Source organism: Leptosomus discolor, chromosome Z (genome assembly GCF_034619465.1).
Source record: "Leptosomus discolor isolate bLepDis1 chromosome Z, bLepDis1.hap2, whole genome shotgun sequence".
Taxonomy (NCBI): domain Eukaryota; kingdom Metazoa; phylum Chordata; class Aves; order Leptosomiformes; family Leptosomidae; genus Leptosomus; species Leptosomus discolor.
Genome location: NC_141419.1, coordinates 43,937,502 through 43,958,132, shown reverse-complemented (window position 1 = coordinate 43,958,132; position 20,631 = coordinate 43,937,502). Strand labels below are relative to the sequence as shown.

The 20,631-nt window shown below is 40.7% G+C and overlaps 2 protein-coding genes across 3 annotated transcripts in view; one reads left to right on the top strand and one right to left on the bottom strand.

Moving 5' to 3' along the window:
- SHC3 (SHC adaptor protein 3) overlaps positions 1 to 8,132 on the top strand; it is a 62,386-nt gene extending 54,254 nt beyond the window's left edge. For both annotated transcript variants that reach the window (XM_086479504.1, XM_086479503.1), the window contains 5 exons: positions 100 to 253; positions 1,193 to 1,289; positions 2,199 to 2,393; positions 4,579 to 4,874; positions 8,004 to 8,132. In XM_086479504.1, the coding sequence (XP_086335630.1) occupies positions 100 to 253; positions 1,193 to 1,289; positions 2,199 to 2,393; positions 4,579 to 4,874; positions 8,004 to 8,132 (871 nt within the window). The remainder of the gene's footprint in view (positions 1 to 99; positions 254 to 1,192; positions 1,290 to 2,198; positions 2,394 to 4,578; positions 4,875 to 8,003) is intronic.
- A 10,806-nt stretch (positions 8,133 to 18,938) lies between these two features.
- On the bottom strand, positions 18,939 to 20,090 carry S1PR3 (sphingosine-1-phosphate receptor 3). Its single transcript, XM_009947058.2, has one exon. The coding sequence runs from the start codon at positions 20,082 to 20,084 to the stop codon at positions 18,939 to 18,941; it is 1,146 nt and encodes a 381-aa protein (XP_009945360.1). The 5' UTR covers positions 20,085 to 20,090.
- Between the last annotated feature and the right edge of the window lie 541 nt (positions 20,091 to 20,631).

Genomic DNA, 20,631 nt, shown 5'->3' with positions numbered 1-20,631 from the left:
ATGCAACAGTGGTCCCCTAACAGGCCACCTTAACATACTGCAAGTATGGGTAAGTGCTTTGCAAGCAAGGGGCAAAATAAAGTGCTTGCTTTCCTACAGGGTGCAGAGTTTTGATGAGCCATGGGCAGAAGAAGATAACGAGGCAACAGAACATCCCTATTACAACAACATCCCAAATAAACTGCCCCCCCCCGGCGGCTTCATTGATGCCAGGCTCAAAGCAAGATTTCCCTCTGCTGCAGATACAGCTCAGGTCAGTGCAATTGCATCTCTGCCCTCCTGGTGATGGATCCAAAATTTTTTGAAAATGTGCATTTTAAGATGGATACATTGGGACAATTTATAGCTCACAGCTCTTCATGTGTGTCTAGTTTCCTTTTGAATGGCCACTGAAGATCTAGGGGGCAACAAATTAGGTGGGTTTGGAACAAATAAAAGGAGGTGAATTCCTCGTTCAGGTTCAAGGAAGAAAAATCCACTGAGGGTTACTACATTTGTAGAAACCATGTCTGCTTCAGAGAGTATTAAACAGTGCACACTAACTGGGAAATATTTGGTGCAGAATCGTTTCTAGCAGTTCATTATGTTAATAACTCAGCAGTGATCAGTATTCAGCCAGGTTCCTAGGCAGTCTGAACTGAAGCCAACTTGGATTCTTCTGCTATCATTGCTGTTGAAAGTTTGACTGCAGCATCAATGTAGCCACCTAAGAGGAGTTTTCTGATCCAGCACATCTCTGCTTAAATCCGGAGGGGGCCTTGTCTGTAGACAACATCCTCCCTTCAGTACCTGAATGCATCCCCTGGTACCAATGTGAGTCTTTTAGCTCATGCTTTGGAGGGTGCTGACAGTGTCTTCTGGTCCCAGGTGTGTTTCAGTGGAATGCTTTTCCCAGGCACTTTTTGTCAGGGCTCGCTATGTGAAGACAAGTGTACTAGAGGAGATGATGCATCATTTGGGGTTGCAGGGGTTAATAAAAGCATCAAGCAGTGAAGTTTACATGAAGGTCGCCCATAATGTCTTACACCTACACAAATGCATTTGTGAGATATATATTCTGACACTATGATAAATCAGAAATGAAGAGTGGGAGTACACAGAATACAGCCAAGGAAATTCTCACAGCCGCTCATAATATATGTGAGCATTTTAAAGGTAATTGAAAATTTCTTTGCACATGTGTCCATTCTAGTCTGCAGCAGGAGTGGGAGGAGAGCAAACCTATTATCAGAGTCGCCACTTAGAAGAAAAACTCAGTGAAGACTGGTATCATGAGCCTGTTAAGCAGGGTGAGTTTTGCTAGATTTAGCTGTAATACTGCAGGAGGTCTTGGGTGGGCAAAGCGTGTGAAAGTCTGATGCCTCAAAGTCTTAAGGCAATGAACTGCACTTTGTTGCTAGATTCCCTTTGCTTGAATTTTAATGTTATCGGTGAAAAGCATTTGGTAATTGCCTCTGGATAAATTATTAAATGCGTACCTTCATAAAAATCTTACCTTTTGCAGAGCAGTTCAGAAATAGAGTTGCCCCAAACCTTCAGCTCTCTAGCTTACCATGTCTTAAAACCCCATGGTATTTAAAGACAGGCTGCATGGTCTGTTCTGAAAATCTAACCCACTAGGGTATGCAAGATGGATTTTCCAAAGGAAGAACCTAAAGTCAGAAGTTTTCTTAGAATGTGGAGCACTGCATTTGTTTGTGCATGGTCTCTGCTCCATGGATAACAAACAATGCATAATGTTCTTTTTGTTGTCTATGAATTTTAAGCAAATCACATCAAAATGTATGTGTGAAATTTCACCCCATCCACCTTTATGTGACAGCTTTACTGTGTTTCTGGGGACACTTTCTTTTCAAATGCCAGAATATGTTATCTGTTCTTAATCTGCACAGATCTGAGGGTTTTATTCCATTTCCCTCTCTCATGACTCCCCAACTGAACATAATTTTTGAAACTGACTTTGTTTACAAGTTTCCTTTCCTCCTGAACAATAACACACCCCCAACCCTCATTGAAACACAGTTCTAAATCCGTTAATCAATATCTTTTCTGTTAGATTCTGCAGTTATTGACTTCACATCTCCCATTCCAGGGAATTTTAAACCGGGGGGGGGGGGGGTGGTGATGTTATTTGGTCATTATAACAATGCTGTTCTGTCAAATACAAAAAAGAAGAAAAAAAATCTTGATTTTTCTAGGATCTCTGGATATTTGTAGTATGCCGGAAGGGAAGTCACAAGTAACCCCAACAGCAGAGATGCCAACATACGTAAACACCCAGCATATAAATATAGAAGCTCTATTGGCACTTCAGGCAGATGCTGAAAGTACCTTCAGTGGAACAGCAGGTGAAACCAAAGAGAGCAGCCCAGTAAAGGATCTGTTTGACATGAGTGAGTTCTCTTCCTATTCATTCCTTTTCTAACAAATGACCCAATATGCTTATGTGTTAATTCTGTATAAAAATAATTTGTAAATTCTCAAAATTTTTGTATTCCTGGTGGAATTATGGTGAATTTTAGAGTTCATGGTGGTTTTGTATTGGACTGAGTTAAATAAGGGTGACTGAAGATTTGAAGCTAGTTTATATTGCATCTGAGTTAAGGTGAGTTGTGGCAACTACATCAGAAGGAAAATAAATCAGGAGGCTTGTCATGCAGGAAAGTGAAGGAGTGAACGGCTGGAGAATTAGCTGTGAAAATGTTACGAGGAAGTCGATGCATGCTACAAAATCTTTGTGCAACAACAAAGCTGGGCGGGAAATTAAAAGGCTTTTGCTTTGGATGTGCCTCCTATCCTAGCCTGTCTAGCTATCTGTTCCAACTTTAAGTCAGCTTTTCTAAAATTTGAATCATAGCTGTAGCTGTAAAACAATGGTTTAAGCATCAGTCCTAATTTGATATTAGTGCTACCAATACACATTATTTTCAGCCTTGAAGAGATTCTTAACAGGAAATAGGGGGAAAGCAGTTTGACGAACAGAAAATTTTTCTTTGTTTTTCTACTCTTCCTACTTCAAACCCATTTATTTAATTCAGTTCACATAATTAAAAGGCAGTGAGTCAAAGCAGTTGGTGCCTATATGTTATTTGTAAAATAACATATCTACATTTCTGTTATCTCAGTATACATAAAACTGTCTTCTTGGCATATTTTATTTTGCTGAGATATGGCTCTATTTCCACAGCTTAGGGAGATTTTGGATTAAAAGAAAAGGGGGAGGAAGAAAGTTGAGAGAGTGTCTATCTGTGAATACAGATCTGAAATGAGAAAAGTCTGCTGCCTGAAATCAAGGGTGTTAACTTTGATTTCTAACATGCCATGCCCTTAAAACATACACATGCTTCCTTCTATTTTATACACATTCTTTTCCTAAAAATAAGGAAAATTGATTTCTCATCTTCCAGACTTCATCAACCTTTATTAACCATTAACCATTGGATCACTGAGGAAAAGTAGTGTTAGAAAATGTGTCAACTAGCCCTAAGTTAGCATTTTGTCAAGGTAAACATGTGTTTGGCTTAGTGCAGACGTATGCAACGTAGTGAAGACATATATAAGCTGGTTCTAAGAATTAGCTGGGGTATCCATAACCTGTAACAGCACAGTATTTACCCTGTTTTTTTGAGCTAAATTAACCTCTCTGTGGCCCCAGCAAATATGGCTGTGTACTCTTTGCATCTGAGCAGTCTATTTAGAGCTGGTGTATTGCTTCACAGTACTGCTCTGCAGAGGTCCTTTTTTTAAAATCTAGTGGGCACAGAACAATATCTCTTTTTAATATGTACTAGTTGGCCAGATGAAGGTCTTTCAAGGGAAAATAGCTTCCGATAGGTCAGTACAGCATATAATGAAGCATGCACTGACCTATTTACTATTTCTGTAAGACTGTTGGGATCTGTAATGACACATCTTTCCATTCATCTCTACAGAAAGTAACACTGTGTTCAGGTTTTAGATGAGGTTTAAAAGGTGCTTTTCAATATCAGCTAGGTAAATCACGTTAAAGGTATTAGCGTGCTGTGTTGCAAAGTCCTCTTCCTAGGTGGAGGCTAGGGGTAGGCTGAGTGGTAAGGGTGTCCGATCCCTTCTAGACATACTCAGGCTGGAGACTCAGTAATGGATAATTTTTAAATGAGTATATTATTTGAAGAGAGACCGGATATGAGTATAATGACACTGGGTATCCGTATTATGCAATTTATTTTAAATGAAACTGATGTACCTGGCAAGACAAAAGGAGAGCTCTGCTTGGTACCAGGGCATATAAATGCAACTGTTGACAATAGCCATTACTGAAATAAAATCAGTACCTTTCAAAAGCTCCTGACAAGGTTTACTCTGATTTTTATCAGCATCCTTCTGTGCTTAACCTACATTTTTAACATATTACACTCCTCAGTCTTAATATTATCCAAAAATCAGTGGGCCTAACAGTACATCTTCCCTCAATTTTTTTCATAAAGGGAAGCGGCTATAAGACAAAATAAATCCAGTTACAAATGACTGGAATATCACCATTTTGTAACGTGATTTACCTCTGGATGTTCTTGCTCTTGTTTCTGTTTCCATAACCAGAACCATTTGAAGATGCCCTCAAAAATCAAACATCTGAGGCTGCATTGAGGAAACCCACCTCCACGGGATGCACCAGTCCTCTTGTATCCAGAGCTGCTGACTCGACTGCAGCTGAAGAGCTGAGTACAGAGCCATGGTATCAAGGAGAGATGAGCAGGAAAGAAGCAGAACAGCTCTTAAAGAAATGTGGAGACTTCCTTGTGAGGAAGAGTACCACGAATCCTGGCTCCTATGTGCTGACAGGCATGCACAATGGACAAGCCAAGCATCTTCTTTTGATGGACCCAGAAGGAACTGTAAGTGCTGACTCCTCAGTAATACAAGAGATTTCTGACTCTACACATTTTCTCTCAATGTATTTAATCTTGTTTACAAGATTATTCCAACTGATCTTAAGTACAGTGTCATATCTCTAGCATGCCATCACATCTCTAATTCTCTCCCTGTGAGAGAGAAGCATTGCAGAAGACCCACTGCATGATTTGTGTACATTGCAGGGAGCCTTAGGGACCTGGAACCTAGGTTCCCCAGGAAGGTCGAGCTTTGGCTACTGCTGCACAGTCTTAGTCAAATGTGCAGCTAAGCCACTTCTTCAGCCTTCCTGCTGAGAGGCTGCTGGTGGCTCTGCAAGTTTGGACAGCCTGCCTGCTGGCAATTTCCTCATTACATCTCTGTCAGCCAGGATACAGGCCAGACCCTCCTGTTTTCCTGCATGTAAGCCCAGGAGAGAACTGGGGTAAACTCAACTTTTAGCTGACAAAAGGACCCTTCCACCAGCAGGATGGAGAGGGCAAGGGAGCTCCAGTTTTCTTCAGCTGTCCTGTCCTGCCTCTGGGGAGGCTTATTTCCGTCAGAGAGAATGAAAGCATTGCCATGTGTTTTATTTTCAGCTCTTGGTAGCTGAGAGTGGGCAACTCCTTTTCCTCTGTAAAGGACAACTTTAGATGACAAGTCCCAAAGTAAATGAGAAACTCCTGTAAAGGAGTTGGCCTGTTGGCATCTGTTTCAGCTGAGAAACCTGTGGCAGAATTATGTCGGTCCTGCACAATCTGTAATGCTGCAGTGAGGAACGCCCGTAGTACTTGTAATTATATTTGCCACATGAGGCCAGTCAAAGAATAGCTTTGCGCTTTTTAGGTGCCAACTGCCTAATCCTGGGCTTGACCAGGACACCAGCCTGGGGACCTGGCCCTACAGCTCTTAGGGGGCAGCCTCCATCACTAAATTTTGCTAGCAGTTTTGTGACTCCTGTAGCAGGACCCCCTAATTCTCCCTTCAGCACAAACCTTCAAATAGCCACTACAGGCTACTGCAACAAAAACGCTGCTGTGTGACATGGCAAGCGCAGGGATGCTTTGTCCCACTGGGAGCTCTGCTGCTCTTCTGACTGGCATGGAGTACTCAGGCCCTGTGACGACTCCCGGGACACATTCCTCCTGCAAAAGATGGAGGCCCTACATCTTTCCTGTACTGCCTCTAAGAGCAGCACTAATTTGCTGACCTTCTTGTACAGGGACATGCTTGTTCTCTGCACCTGTCCTCTCCCTCATCCTAGTTGTGATATACCATCATGGCCCAAATGGCTCTGAAACTCCTTGCTCAGGAGGCACCACTTGAGGACAACAGCTTTTCTCTGTCTGTATTTAGGTTAGATGTGCTGTCTGTATGATTTATGGGATTCTGACACAGCTTCTGAGCAGCCCTGTTTGCCACTTGTTAGGGTGGAGAATCATCAATAAAATGCCAGTGTGTGGCCAGCTGTAGGAGCATGCCAGCAGCTTGCATTTCTTCTGTGTGGCCTAGGTGTGATTATTTGTAAAAACAGATTCACACAAAGACTGCCTGAAAATTCATTTCACACACAAGTTACACAGCGATATGTTACAGCTCTTAAGGGTGTGTTTTCAGAGCAGAGTTAACTGTCCGGTTGCTTCTGCTCTCTTACAGCTGACACAAAAAAAAAAAAAAAAAAAAAGATCTCTAATTTAGGTAAGATGTGCTTAAAATTGAGGACTGCAGGATTTTTGCTGGATTTAGAATAAGAACTAGAACTCTGGTGATGGCATATTGCTTATGCTGAGAAAAATCTCAGCTAGGTTGAATGGACTGAAAATGTGTTAATCTGAATATAGATAAGGAAAGTTAGTGCTGTTTTAAAGATATCTTCTCATTTTGAAAATGTAGCTTTGAGTGATTACAAAAAGTGATGTTCCAAAGCAGTACACTTCAGAAATTGGGAGAGCCTGTTGGTTTTATTCAGTGGTGCAGCTACAGGCGGATTGAGCAGATAGCATCATCTGCCATCAAAGTTGTTTGTTTCTTTTTTTACCCTGTGGCATCCTGTGCTAAGCTTCTAGCAGTTTTTCCAGAACTTCATGATGAAGACTGAAATATTTCAAGTGAGCTGCCCAGCATAGCATAAGCTGTCTTTGGAAAGTTTTAGTAAGAGTTATTCTCTCTTTCTGAGAACAGCTCAAGGAAAATAGGTGATATGCATCACTTGGGAGCAGTGCTCACTTTTTGCTCGAGGCAGTGTAGAGCCACACTTACACAAAGCTTTACCACAGCATGACATTCTCTTGAGAGGACCTCTGGTCTGCCTATGGAAGCTGTATGCCTAACTCATTTTAAACATAGGAAGGAAATGTTTTGTGAAGATATGGTTAAATTATTAAAGATTGTTTTGTAATATAGATTAGTTTTTGGTCTGTCCTGATAATTTTGACTGTTTTAACTTGCAATATCAGTTTCCTTTTATCATGGGTGTAATAATTTTCTTAGCAGGATGCCAGTACAGAAGGCTGGTAAATGGTCTAGAAAAATTACGTTCCCTGCCCTGAAATGTTTCTGTTTCAAAGGCAGAGGGGTGTACCATGTAGCACAGGAAAAACCCAAGCCAAGCACATGAGGCAGATGGATTTCTTTTGGGCCAATTTTTGGCCAATTTTCCAGCACCTGCAGAAGGCGGCCTCTGTTAAGGAAAGCACAAAGGTGCTGAGGCACATGGAGAAGAGTTGGGTCCTGGCATCTCTGGAGGGAGAGCTCTTTATAACATAAAAGGTGAAAATAGTTAAAAAAAGCAAGTAGTCTCTTGAAGAAGAAAATTAGATCTAGAAAATCTGACTTACAGTGAAACAAAATGTTGTACAGGAAGTTTTCAAGCAGACCTATTCAGAAAGAGTAATAGCAGTAGACTGGACCATAGGTAGCATGCAGAATATCTGTTTGGCGAGAATAGAGGGAGTAAGAAACAAGACAGAAGCGAAACTCCAGAAACGCCAAATTTCACTGATTTGGATGGAAGAGGGAACAATCTCTAAAACACGATTAATTTTGTCATTTTATTCTTAGATAATTTTACTGAAAAGTTAAGGGAAAAAATATTTTTCTCTTTAATCTATCTTCTTGCATCCTTTTTTTTGAAGGTTCGTACAAAAGATCGTGTCTTTGACAGCATAAGTCATCTCATCAATCATCATCTCGAGAATAATTTGCCAATAGTTTCTTCTGGGAGTGAACTCTGCCTGCAGCAGCCTGCTGAGAGGAAACACTGACTCCAGATAGCTATTTTACTTTTTGTAATACGAAAGCTATAATTGGTTAAATTGCAGATCTGAGAAAACATGTACATTAAAATGCATATTCACATATATTTCACCAGTATGTTTTCTTTAAGTTTAAGAAGCCCCATTTCACACGGTACACTTGAAAATTCTCAATGCTTTATGTAGACATAAAGTCACAGTAGAAGTCTTTCTTAAAAAGTAATTTCAATAAAATTGTTCAGATTCTCTAATGTGAATATTGATAGTGTATATATACACATTATATATATAAATACAGTATATATTTATATTTTTCAAGTCAGTCTGTTGATGGTATAGAACTATCTTCTGTGCCATGTGTTTTTACCAGAAGAAAAATGCCAATTGTGATTGTTCAGATAAAAATAGAATTCAGCAGTCTCAATTTCTTGAGAAAATAAATATTGGGAATCTTATTTCTGATTTAACCTAAGAAGCACAACTATGGGGATTACAGGTGGATTACACTGGTTAACCACGGAAGGAGTCTGAATTCATCAACTGGTATTCCAACTCGGAAATTTAGCATAAAATGATTTTTAAAAGTGTTTATTCTATGTCACTGATATCAAAAGCATTTTATCTTTCTGATGTCAAGTTTGAATTCTTATATGATGCTACTCAAAACATTTGTATCTTGCTTTAGCAATGATTTGGTGTGATCTCTGTGTATGAGGTATGTGCATTTTCTAATGATGATATAACAATATTCTGTAACTATAATTTATCAATTTGAGTGCTAAGGTTATTTATAAGTAGTTCTCTGCTGATGGTGAAGATCTAGGTGTCATTGCCTACCAGTCTCCAACAAGATGTTACATACCAATTAGGCAAGTTCAAATAACTTGTGTGTAACAGGTTTAATGCAAGATGTACATGGTTGTTCAAAGAAAATCTTTTCTTCTTATAAACAGTGAAAACTATCATGACTTAGTGATCAGTTTTGCAAATGATGCCATTTGCATTTACCTACCAAAGCATGATTTGACTTTGGCCTTCAGCAAATGATAGATCTTGCAAATATACTGCTTTTCTCTAAATATCAGGTTGAAAAATACACATACACTAAAAATGAATTTCTAGCAGAAATGCCCTTGGCTTTTAGTACTCGGGAATGTTTTAAGGAAGGTTTGTACTGTTCAAATGCAAGCACTATATGAAATTATCTTCCTATTTTATGAAGCTTATCAAGATCCAAATGCAATAGACACAGTTCCTGTAAAGGCAAAACTTGTGCCAGAGTCAGGATTTACCCTTCAGTGTTCCAAGGTCTCCTCCAGCACCAGTATCTCAAATAAAATCTTGAGACTTGATTCATGAAGTCCAAGACTCAGCAGGATAAGTCTAGGATAAGCATCTGTCTGCCCTGAAGTGGTCAATACTTAAATCTACTTTAAATTAGATTTGGTTTTAGGAATTTGCTAAGTTTAAAAATTTGTCAAACTACAGCCAAACTGACTGAAGGATTTACTAAGAATATATTCAGCTAGGATCATTGTATTAAAATTCTGAAATAATTTTCTTGTACTTTCTGCTTTGAAATACGGTGAGGTTGCAACCTTGGAAGTTTGGGTTTGGTTGGTCTCAAGAACAAAAATGATTGAGGCACCTAAGACTAACCATGTTATCCATGCAATAAAAATACACTTGATTCTGTAATCATGACATTCAGAAGCCAAACTGAGACATAGTGGGTGAACACAGTGCTTGTGACAAATTTTATTGCAGATACTTATTAGCTGATATTTCTAGATCTGGGTGGGAGCTGAGAGTAAAGGAAAAAAATTAAATGCTGCATTGCAACCCAAATTAATACGGCACTGAGGTTAGTAGAATTCTTAAAATTTGGGTTGTGTTTTCACCGGGTTTGAAATTGCAAGGGAATGTAAGGAGATCTGATACCCGAAAGCATTATCCATCAAAATCCCTTTATTTAAGAGCATCCATGCCTCACCATATTCCAGTTTGAAGTATCTCAGTTGCCACCTTTTTTGTCACGCATAACACTTGCCATTCCATGCTCCCACCTCCCTATAGCTATGACCTGGAAAGCTTTTAGTGTATCACTAACTATAAGAGAAGACGTCTTTTGTACTTTGAATGTTGAATATCACTTCAGTAAGAGCCAGGTGCCTAAGTCCCTTAGGTGCCTTCAAAAATCCCACCTGCTGCCTCTATCTGTTTTAGATTCATAAATACCCTGTCAGTGTATGCCTGGAAAAATGTGACAAGATACAGGTATATGAATGAAGGCACTAAACATATACTGAACTAAGTATCTAAAATTTTTTACCATTGTCCTAGCTGTAGCTTTAAACCTTAGCAGCTGCTTAGCTGCATGTTTTGGAAATTAAAGCAGGTGGCAAGGAGACACAAAATGAAACATCTTAACAGAAATATTAAATTCCCCAGACTATATTTCACAAACTCTGCCTCCAGGAAAATGTGGCTATTTTAAGCTGCTCTGTCAGCACAGCCATTTTGTCCAGCTCAGCATGCCCATTCATGATGTAAAGGTTACACATAGCTTGATCAGATGCATTTTGGTCCTAGGTAGTGGTAGCCCCTTTGGGCTGCAACAGTGCCCTGCTGCTGCAATAGGCCAGCAGATCCTGTCTGGCCAGGCATGATGATGGCCTCCGGGCTTTTGTAAGTTACTGGGAACCAAATGATCTCAAAGCTGTCCCGGAATGAAGGGCATATGGGCCAATCAATGCTCCTTTTGCAGATCCTGTCATTGTTTTTTGTACTGTCACTCTGGTAGATTTGGCTTTTCCTTATATGAAAATGGTGTAAAAACTGTATCGCCATTTGGATAGCAATTCCAAACCTGTTGTTGTTAGTGTCAAAGGCCATTTTACACTGAGCTCAACAAGAGCTAATTGAACCTGCTAGAGAGGCAGAGCTCCTTTCTGTGAGGACCCAACACTGCCAGCAATATAAGAGATGTATAAGTTATGAGATGGGCTCAAATGGTGTACAATTGGCTGAAAACCAGACAGCTGACAGCATAATTTGAGCCTTTTAATGTTTGCTTCCTGTTTTGAGTCCCCTCACCTTTTGTTTGTACTCTTTTTTTATGCAATCCCAGGGGCTGGACATTTGCTGGTGATAATTCAGTACCATGACTTCAAGAACTGGGATTTTACTGAAAGAATAATTTTACTAGACTCAATAGAAATCACTGAGATTAGACAACATTATGGTAGTCTTTAATATTTTCCCAGGGGATAGCTGAGAAGTTAGAACTGAAACTCTAAATATGCTGCAAGACTGTTTACACTGATTTTGAGTCCTATCTGATTACCAGTTTTGATTCCAGTTGTGTTGCAACTATGGGAACTATAAGCAATGAAAATGCATTCGATTCCTTTAAACAAAGAACTTTCAAAAGTGAACCAAATGCTTTGGATTAATTTTATTGCAGATCTAGCGTAATTATTAGGACAATAAAATTTTCCAGTGAGGCTGGCAGTGATAGACTGGACACTGACGTACAGTCATGTTCCCAAACTTTCAGTTATTTCAGATGCTTCAGAAGCAATGAAACCACAAGGTAGAAACTGTGATTTGAAAAATTAATTACCTTCTGACTTCAATGAGAGTTTGCTCAGAATGAGGACTCCCAGGTTCCCTTCCCTAATGCAAGGAGAGGATGTTCAAATTGGCCATCTTCCTTGGTGGAGACCATAGAAGTAGATGCAATTTGCACGGCTTACTGCCTGCCTTCCTGCCCAGGGCTTTGCACACACAGTAAGAATAGGTAGTTATACAGTAGCTTCCCCTCCACTTCACAGAATCATAGAATGGTTTGGGTTGGAAGGGACCTCCAAGATCAGCTAGTTCCACCCCCCCTGCCATGGGCAGGGACACCTCCCACTAGACCAGGTTGCTCAAGGCTCCATCCAACCTGATCTTAAACGCTTCCAGGGATGAAGCATCCACAACTTCCTTAGGCAACCTGTTCCAGTGTCTCACCACTCTCAGGCTGAAGAAGTTCTTCCTTGTATCTAGTCTAAATCTGCCCTCTCCCACTTCACATCCTACAGGGTTCACAATGGGAGATAACACCAGTTCTGTGAGACCTCTCTACTGCACATGTTTAGTACAAGGTTTAACGAAGGACGTAGTCCTGTGACCAGGATTTGAGTGCAAAATGTGCACTGTCACCAGAAGAAAATTTTTACCAACAGTCTGGTAAACGTCACCTGCCAGCACTAAATTTTCTATATCCTAGTTTCTTTCTTTTTCTCCTCTGTAGAATAATACACTCACATTTCTTATCATCATCGTCCCCAGGTATCATTTTGTGCAGTAAGATGAGGAGGATTTAAAAAATATATACTACAGTGCAACTGCTGCTGGCAAAAGTGCCAGATGCCAGCTACAATGTAGTCATAATAGAATTGATGCATATTTAGTTATTTGTAAATAGCAAATGCTCCATTTGAAAACTAGTAGAGTTTTGCAGCCACCAGGAAATGTGCAGCTCTGAAGGGGAAATTTGGAACTTGTGAACATTCAGACAAAAGGTTACAAATTCTGCTTTCAAGCCTATATTTTTGGCATCCAATGTCTATCTGAAGTAAGTGGGAGAACCAAGAAGTAAACTGTATTTGCCTAAACAAAGTCTAAGCCGAAATATGAGATACACTTCCCATTTTATCTTCCAGACGTTCAAAATATGTCTGCATAAAATCCAAATTCAGATTTACCTTAGTGTACTGTCAAAAATATCTTGATTCGCATGGTCTTTTTGCTCCAACCTACGGTTGCACTTTCCACAAATCTATGCTTGCTCAAAGCTGTCAGGACATGGGCAAATTCCCACTAAAAGCTCTGTGCTCAGTTGTACTCATTCTACTCACTTGCACGCACTGTCTGAGGGCCTTGCTCACATCTGCATTGGATGCAGCTGGAATGAGGGCAGGCCTGTAGAAAAGATAACATGGATATACAATTTGCCTGCAGTTAACCAGAGGTTTGGATAGGGAGTGAAAAGCTATCTTGGGAGAGAAAACCCCAGGGATAAGAAATGTGAAGTCTGGAAACATGATCCAATAGGCATATAAGTCACTAATGAGAATAGAATCCTGTTGCCAAACTATAAACTAATTGGTTGATACAGTTAAAACAGAACTTCTGGGGAGGGGAACTGCAAAATACTTATGCAATGCCTACTGCTCATCTCTTTTTGAGACATTTATGTTCATAAGCACTGATCTGTTCTTCTGCATACTCCAACATAAGCATCTTGTATGACTTCCACTGAGAAAAAGCAGGGCTTTTTTTTTTTTGGTTTCAGTAAGGGGGATAAGATTTCAGAGCTAGACATTCCTAGCAAAAGTGCCATATAAAGAGTGTTTAAACCTTGTTTGACAACAGAACAGGCCATGGAGACCAAAAGAAGAAAGAAGTTAAAGCTGTATGACCCATTCTGCTACCCCACTTTGTGGGAGACAGCATGGATGACTCAGAGAAGGAATGTAGCCTCAGGTTTTGAGACTAAGATGCAGATTTGCATGTTTTGTAGTTATCATGAAGGTCAAATAACATGCAGGTCAAATGATGGCTTTTTCCAGCAGTCGTCCTTTTCTGCTGTGAGGCAAAAACCATCAAACACACCCAAGCAGATATTAATTCAAAATAAGTGAAATTTTTTATTAAGTGAAGAATGTAAAGATTATAATTGGTATATATTTGTGTCCTTTGTGGCTGGATTGGTGTGATAACTGCTTCTCAGTAAAGTCCTGCAGAGTTAAACCTTGAAAGAAGCCAGGTTTCTTCTTTTGAGGTAAATGTTTTTCTTTGCATTGTGTGGGTAGCAACAAAACAAAAAAGTGACTATTTTGCTGTAAATGGGAGTTTGACTGTACATTTGTTATTTATTAATATTTATTACTTTTAGAAACATTTTTAACTGAGAATTGCAGGAAAAAATAATGTATGTGGAAATATTGTGATCATTTATACTCCCAACCACTTTTGTGAATCTCAAGTTTTTGCCTGTCTGCTGATTGTGGTATTCTGGTTATAGAGGCAAATTTTTTCTCTGAGGAAGTCCTTGAGCAACTGAATTTGGAATACAAGTGTCATGCAACTGTTTTCTGATTATTCAGTTTGTATATGATTAACCAAAGTAATAAAATAATGAGCACTGCTATCAGACTGAAATGCATGTAAAGTGGGCTTGAATCTGTTCTCCTATGACCAGGTTCCCTAATGGCCTAATTTGTTGGGGAGTTGGTTTGGCTTTTTTTATTTACTTGAGTGGATGCCCTTTGTAGGCAATTTTGTAGCAGAATAAATTCAATTCTACAAGGTTTACCTGGATATTGAATATTAATAAGTTAATGAACTACTCAACTTAGTAGAAACAGGGATGACAGATGTCAGAGAACCAAATACTACATGAGGAATTTGGCCTCAGTCACACTGACTTTACACCTGAGGAGCTCCACTTTGACAGAGGCAACACTGATTTCCACAAGCTCATTTTTGACAAATACCGTTTTCACAATACAAGTAATCGCTCGTACAGGCCCTCTTTTTGGGCCAGATGATGCCCTCTCCTGAAAAGGTAGCTTTCCTGCTTGGCACACTGAATAGGTGAGGGCAGCCAAGACTAGCCTAGTCCATGGGCTTTCCATGGAGAGTGACTGCAAGGACACAAGGTCCATACAAGCAGCTATTTAGTGTATTGTGGAGGGGAGAAAGGCTCCACATCTGGGACTGATATTCCCCAAACTGTCTGTCTCCACCACCCAAGTGTCTCCTTGCAAAGGCCCTTCCCTCTTACTCACATGGAGAAAAGCAGAGCCTGGGGATGCCCTGGGAAGTTACATTACTCCTGGGGAGAAGAAATGCAGCTCTGAAGGCAGCATGGTCACCAGCACCCTCTGCATGCCTCTGCACGCTGATTCCAGCCCACTTCAGGTGCCGGGAGGCCTCAGGGCTGCAGCAAGCCTCATAGCTCAATGGTGGCCAAGCAGAAACCCCTGATCACTGCTGCTGTGCCTGCCCACCTCGAGTATTGCCATGAGAAGGGGGTGTCCCCAGGCCTGGGGCAGCTGTGGGTCCCACAGTTCCCAGCAAAGTCACGGGGCTGAGCTATGCCCTTGGTTGTGTTGCTGGGTTAAATCGCTCTACCCGGGTGGCTGCCAGAACATCTCCACTCAGCAGAGGCAGACCGGCTGCTCTCGGGACCCCAGCTTTCTGGCACCTGGCACTTTACCTACAGGTGCGTTTCCTATTTCCTTACTAGAGCAGTTGGAAATTACAAATGCTGTAGGCAGAGCGACAGCCTAACTACAGTCAATCCTTGTAAAATGTGCCTTTCCAAGGAAGCAGCTGTGCATGTTGCTGCCGGAGCAGACAGCACCCTGAGCAGGTGAGGCAAGGGACCGAGTCCACTCACAGGAAAGCAGAGGCAAAGCCTTCCTCCGACTCCAGGGACAGTGGAGGCAGAGCCTGCTGCCTTTGGCTGCAGTGTTCCCACAGGTACTGCTTTCAGGCATGACACCCAGAGGTTAAATGCATGTTTTCCATAGAAGGCCAAAATCTTTTTTACAATTCTTTGAAAAACGACTGCTACACAAAAACTTCCGTTCAAAGGTTTGAGATTTAATTAAGTTTTCAAAATGTTTATGGTACCTAATGAGTTGAAAATACTCTGTAAGACTGTTGGCAATAAAAGACTCTTGGAAAACATCTGAAAGCTTTTTATTCTCCTTAGATAAATTGATTTGCATTTCTTTTGTAATCCAGAACCAAAATATATATTCCAATTCATGAAATAATATGAATGAAACGTTAGTCTCCTTTGTAGCTTTTGCTCCATATAAAACCAATTGCAAAAGGGAGACCTGATTCAGTTTCTTGTATGCTCAAATCAGCCTAGATGATAAAAAGCTTGGATTCTGGGATGTATTTTAAGGAATTTTCTAATATTTTAGGGTGAAATAAGCTATTCTCCATCTTTTTCTAGCTTCAAGGATAGGACATCTTCCTGATAATTTACAGTCCACTGCTGTTAAGCCCTTGACTTGTCCTACTTTAAAATTTTGCTCTGAAATTTTCCACAGTCTATGCTTTACCTGCTAAGTCCCAGTGGGATGTACCCTCTGAAGACTGTATCCACAACAGGTTTTTTCTCTTCACTCATAAGTACTTTGTAAATTATATTATCAGTGTTACATGTGAGCCCATGAATCCCAGGAGCCTGCTTCAAGTACAGCAGGGTAGTGAACTACCAAAATATCCCCACAGCTCCAAAATAAGAGAAGGAAATCAAAGTAGAGTGAAAGGCTTTTGTATTGAAACACAATCACGTGGCCTCCAACAGTGGAGTTGCTTGCATTACCTGTACCTTACACCAACTCTGAGAATAACTAAGGCTAGAATCCTGATGTTAAAACTCACTTTTATGTGCATGTTCTTCGACTTTGGCTATTAACAATATTCATTATTTTTCATGTAAATAGCAAGAATCACGTAATATCCTTGACATGAGAGTTGGCGTGGGGGCAGTCACAACGTTTTCTCATACTGTTGTGTTGCTAAGGCCTTTCTGTGCAACAGTAGCAAGGAATGCTGCCACGTGCCACCAGCTTGTGAACTAACATTTAGAAGTATACAAATATTTTAGCTGGCAGTTTTCAAAGACACAACTTCAGGGGAGAACTTCCACACTGAAAACACAGCCAGACAGCACTGTAAGATCTAAAAGCCTAAGCAAGCCATGGCAATGCAATATCACCAGTTCTATTTCTCACAAAGCTACAGAGTTGCTGACCCAGCCTGTATCTGCAGCTCATATAGTTATATCATGCTTAGCTTCGTCTAGCTTCTTCTCTAAGTGCACTGCTTTTCAAGATTTTTGGTAGAAATTATTTTGTATCTACTACTCTCTTTCACAGTTATTTCATTCAAATACAGTTCGTCTTTGTTCTTACACTTTTCTAACAGCGTAAAACATTTACAAGCGGACTGATGACTTTTAAAAGATAATCACAATGCAAACCTTTATATTTTAAACACTTTTGCTACACACATTACACAACTTACACACTTCGGAAGAGTCTAATGCTTCTGCTTTAAATGATTAAGACTGGAGTAAAGCTAAGTATGAGCTCTTTCAGGCTATGTATTAAAAAAGCCTCAACTAATGATTGTGCATAAGGCAAGGTGTGGTTTGAGACATCAAACACAAATCTTTGAAAGAGCCCAGTAAAGTTAGATGCTTACATTCTTACTGAAAGACAACGGGAACTAGTCTCAGAATTTCTCGTCAACCTCCATTGAAGCCTCCAGCCATAAAGTACTATTGTTGGAAGTACCATGGGCCACTTCCATGGGGTCTTGAAACCAGATGTTTATGAAGTCTTAACTGATCTTGGTCTCAGTGAATCCGTTTGATGCTGAACACCATCCTGTACTGAGGCTAGTAAGGCAGTGATGAACCATAAAGTTGTTTTCATGCAGGTTTCTCTGGAATAGCCTCTCAAAAGAGTAAGTCTGGGGCTCCAGGTCTTCCACGCTAAACAGGCTTTCATTCCAGATCCAAGGCAGGGCCAGGTATAAACGGATATATGCCCTTCAGCATGATCCTGTTGGTACTGCGTCTTCTCTCTTGTATCTGCAAAAGTGCTCAGAGGTGGTAGGAGTGCAGGGCCCCATTGCCAGAAAATAGGATCTTGTTGCACTGGCTGAACTTGTTCCCAGACAGAATTTCTAACACAATCCCATGCTGTGGTGGTGTCTGGAGAGAACGGAAGGAACTCCACAGGGACCTGTTGTGGTTCATTGCTTTCTGAAATGATACGTCTCTGTTTCAGAACTGAAGAGTCTCAGCTTAGATAGTGCATTCACAACATACACAGGTTTACATAGGTTTGACATACATTTTTAAATACATTGAAAATAGTAAGTAAAAATATATTCATTGAAACAATACATACACTTGATACACATGTGTTGTTGGGTCACACTTAAACTACTTCGAATAGTGAACATATATAGCCTCTCTCAATGGTTGTTTACTACTGCTTGTTTAAAATAAGTTGTGAAATGCCACAGTGACAACTGTCATGTTATCTCTCACTAAACATGAAAAGTTTGATAACAGTGGAAAAAACAATACTGCATTGATATGACGTTACAGTTCCTGTCAGTTAAAAGCTACTACTTCATATATTTTCAAATATCCCCATTGAAACAAATCTATTTGTATAATTTGTCACCTTACACTGTATACTGCAATACAATGCTTAGCATATTGTAAACTTTTACCAAAGAACAACATTCTAATAAGGAATTGTACAAATATACACTATTTATACCACATACATATAAGGCCATTAACGTAACAGCAAGATACATGGAGAGAACTATAATCACCAACATATGTAATGTGCTTTTCTCCCAGTTGGCAATAATTGGGCTCATTTTCTGATCGTTAGCAGTGTTTAGTGAATGCCGAAGTTTCTAACAGGTTTTATTGATGTCTTGCAAGATCAGGCAGTGCTAAATGCAGCCTCATCATGCAATATCATTGTGGTGCACGGACTCCGTCCTGGCTGCTGTGTAGCACTAGTTTTTCTGAATCTGGTGTGTTACTGAATAAACACCCCAAAAAAATGATTGTTGATAAGTAAGTCCTCAAAGTTAAGTAAGTGGTTAGTGTTTTCCCCTGTGACTTAAGTGCATGATTACTTAAACCACCCTTGTAGTTTAGATCTAATAAGCCACAGAAAGGTACTTGTCTTGAGAAGTCCTTTACTTACAGAAGTTTCCATTCTGAAATGAGGATTCATTTTTCTCAGCGATACATGAGGGAACACTCATCGGTGGGAAATCTTCCTTTGGCTTCTGGGTATTGCTGCTGCTGGATTTACTTCGACTGTGATCTGGTGTAGGCTGAATAGGCAAAGATCTGGCCACCTTGGATTTCACCAGGCAGCCACAAACAAGGCGAAAAAAAGCCCGACGCATTTCCTTACTGGCCAGAGTGTAGATGATGGGGTTCATTGCAGAATTGATGACTGCCAGAGCAATAAACCAGTTGGCTTTGTACAAGATAGAGCACTCCTTGACTCTGCAGGCCACATCGATAAGGAACAGGATGAACAGCGGAGACCAACAGGCGATGAAGACACTAACAACGATCACAACAGTCCTAAGGAGTGCCATGGACCGCTCTGAGTTATTGTGGTTAGTGACATTACGACTGCTGGACTTTACCAGGATGTAGATACGGGCATAAAGGATGACAATGGCAACCAAAATGGCTATGAAGATACTAATACAGAACACAACATACTTCTTGGAGTACAGAGGCAAAATCGTTGAGCAATCTGGTAAGTTGTTTATACAGTTCCAGCCGAGGATGGGTAAGGCACCCAAGGAGATCGAAATAAGCCAGCAGGTACCAATGAGAAGGAACACTCTGTACTTTTTATTCGCATCGTAAGGCCTCATTTTAATCATGGTCAAATGCCGCTCAATAGCTATTGCTAGCAAGCTGAAAGTGGAGGCTCCCAGGGCAACAAACATGCTGCCTTCCCTAATGAACCAGATTGTCGAGGACAAGCTCAGAGTTTTCTTCCCAGACATAAGAATGTTTACTTTGTAAACAATCCCAGCTAAAAGATCACAGAGAGCTAGATTGCCAATAAAAAAGTACATGCGATTGTGAAATTTATTGTTTTTCCATATGGCAATCAATACCATCAAGTTTTCCAGGACTATAAAACTACATAGGATCAGAAAGGCAATAGTGGGCAGGTCTATGTTATCAGTTGCCTTTTCCCTTAAAATAAGCTTTCCTGTGTAATTATAATGTAATACGATCAAAGAGTCCATCTCTTCATTTCCTTGAGGACCAACAAGAGCACCAGGTGGCACGGTAACTGCTGCCATCATTTGTTCGCCGATGCTGGACTTTCCTCTTCAGTACCAGGAGAATTTAGTTCCGATAATTTTCCACAAGGGGGAGATCAAGCCACGTTCCTCCAAGCACTCCTCTGGGCAGGCGGTGTGTATCCCCAGCTCCAGCAAGCCTCGCATATTAATTTGGGAGAGTGGCTCACAAACCAGGCTCTGAAAATAAAATCAACAAATGCAACATAAATCTCACTGCCTTCCCATGTCACTCACGGCCCGCACGGGTGCTCAAGCCACAACATACACCCAGGAGCCGAGAGGGATGCTGACTAGGACGGGGCACGAAGGTCTAGCACTGCTGCATACTTATCAAGGCAGCTGTGGGTAAGCCGTCAGTCGTGCTCTGCACCAGATTCAGCTCTGCTGTGGAAATACAAGGGCAATGTGGAAAACTGCTCACAGGTGTTTGCCCCTACAAAAAGACCTAAGTGTACGTGGCACTACCAAAACACCACCCAACCATCGGTGCCTGAGCAGCAGTGGGGCAAAGACCCTGAGAAAGTTGGTGTCAAGTCCTGATGCCAAC

What these genes read in the sequence shown, in the direction of transcription:
- S1PR3 (XM_009947058.2), bottom strand. Translation starts at nt 20,084, where the DNA reads ATGATGGCAGCAGTTACCGTGCCACCTGGTGCTCTTGTTGGTCCTCAA.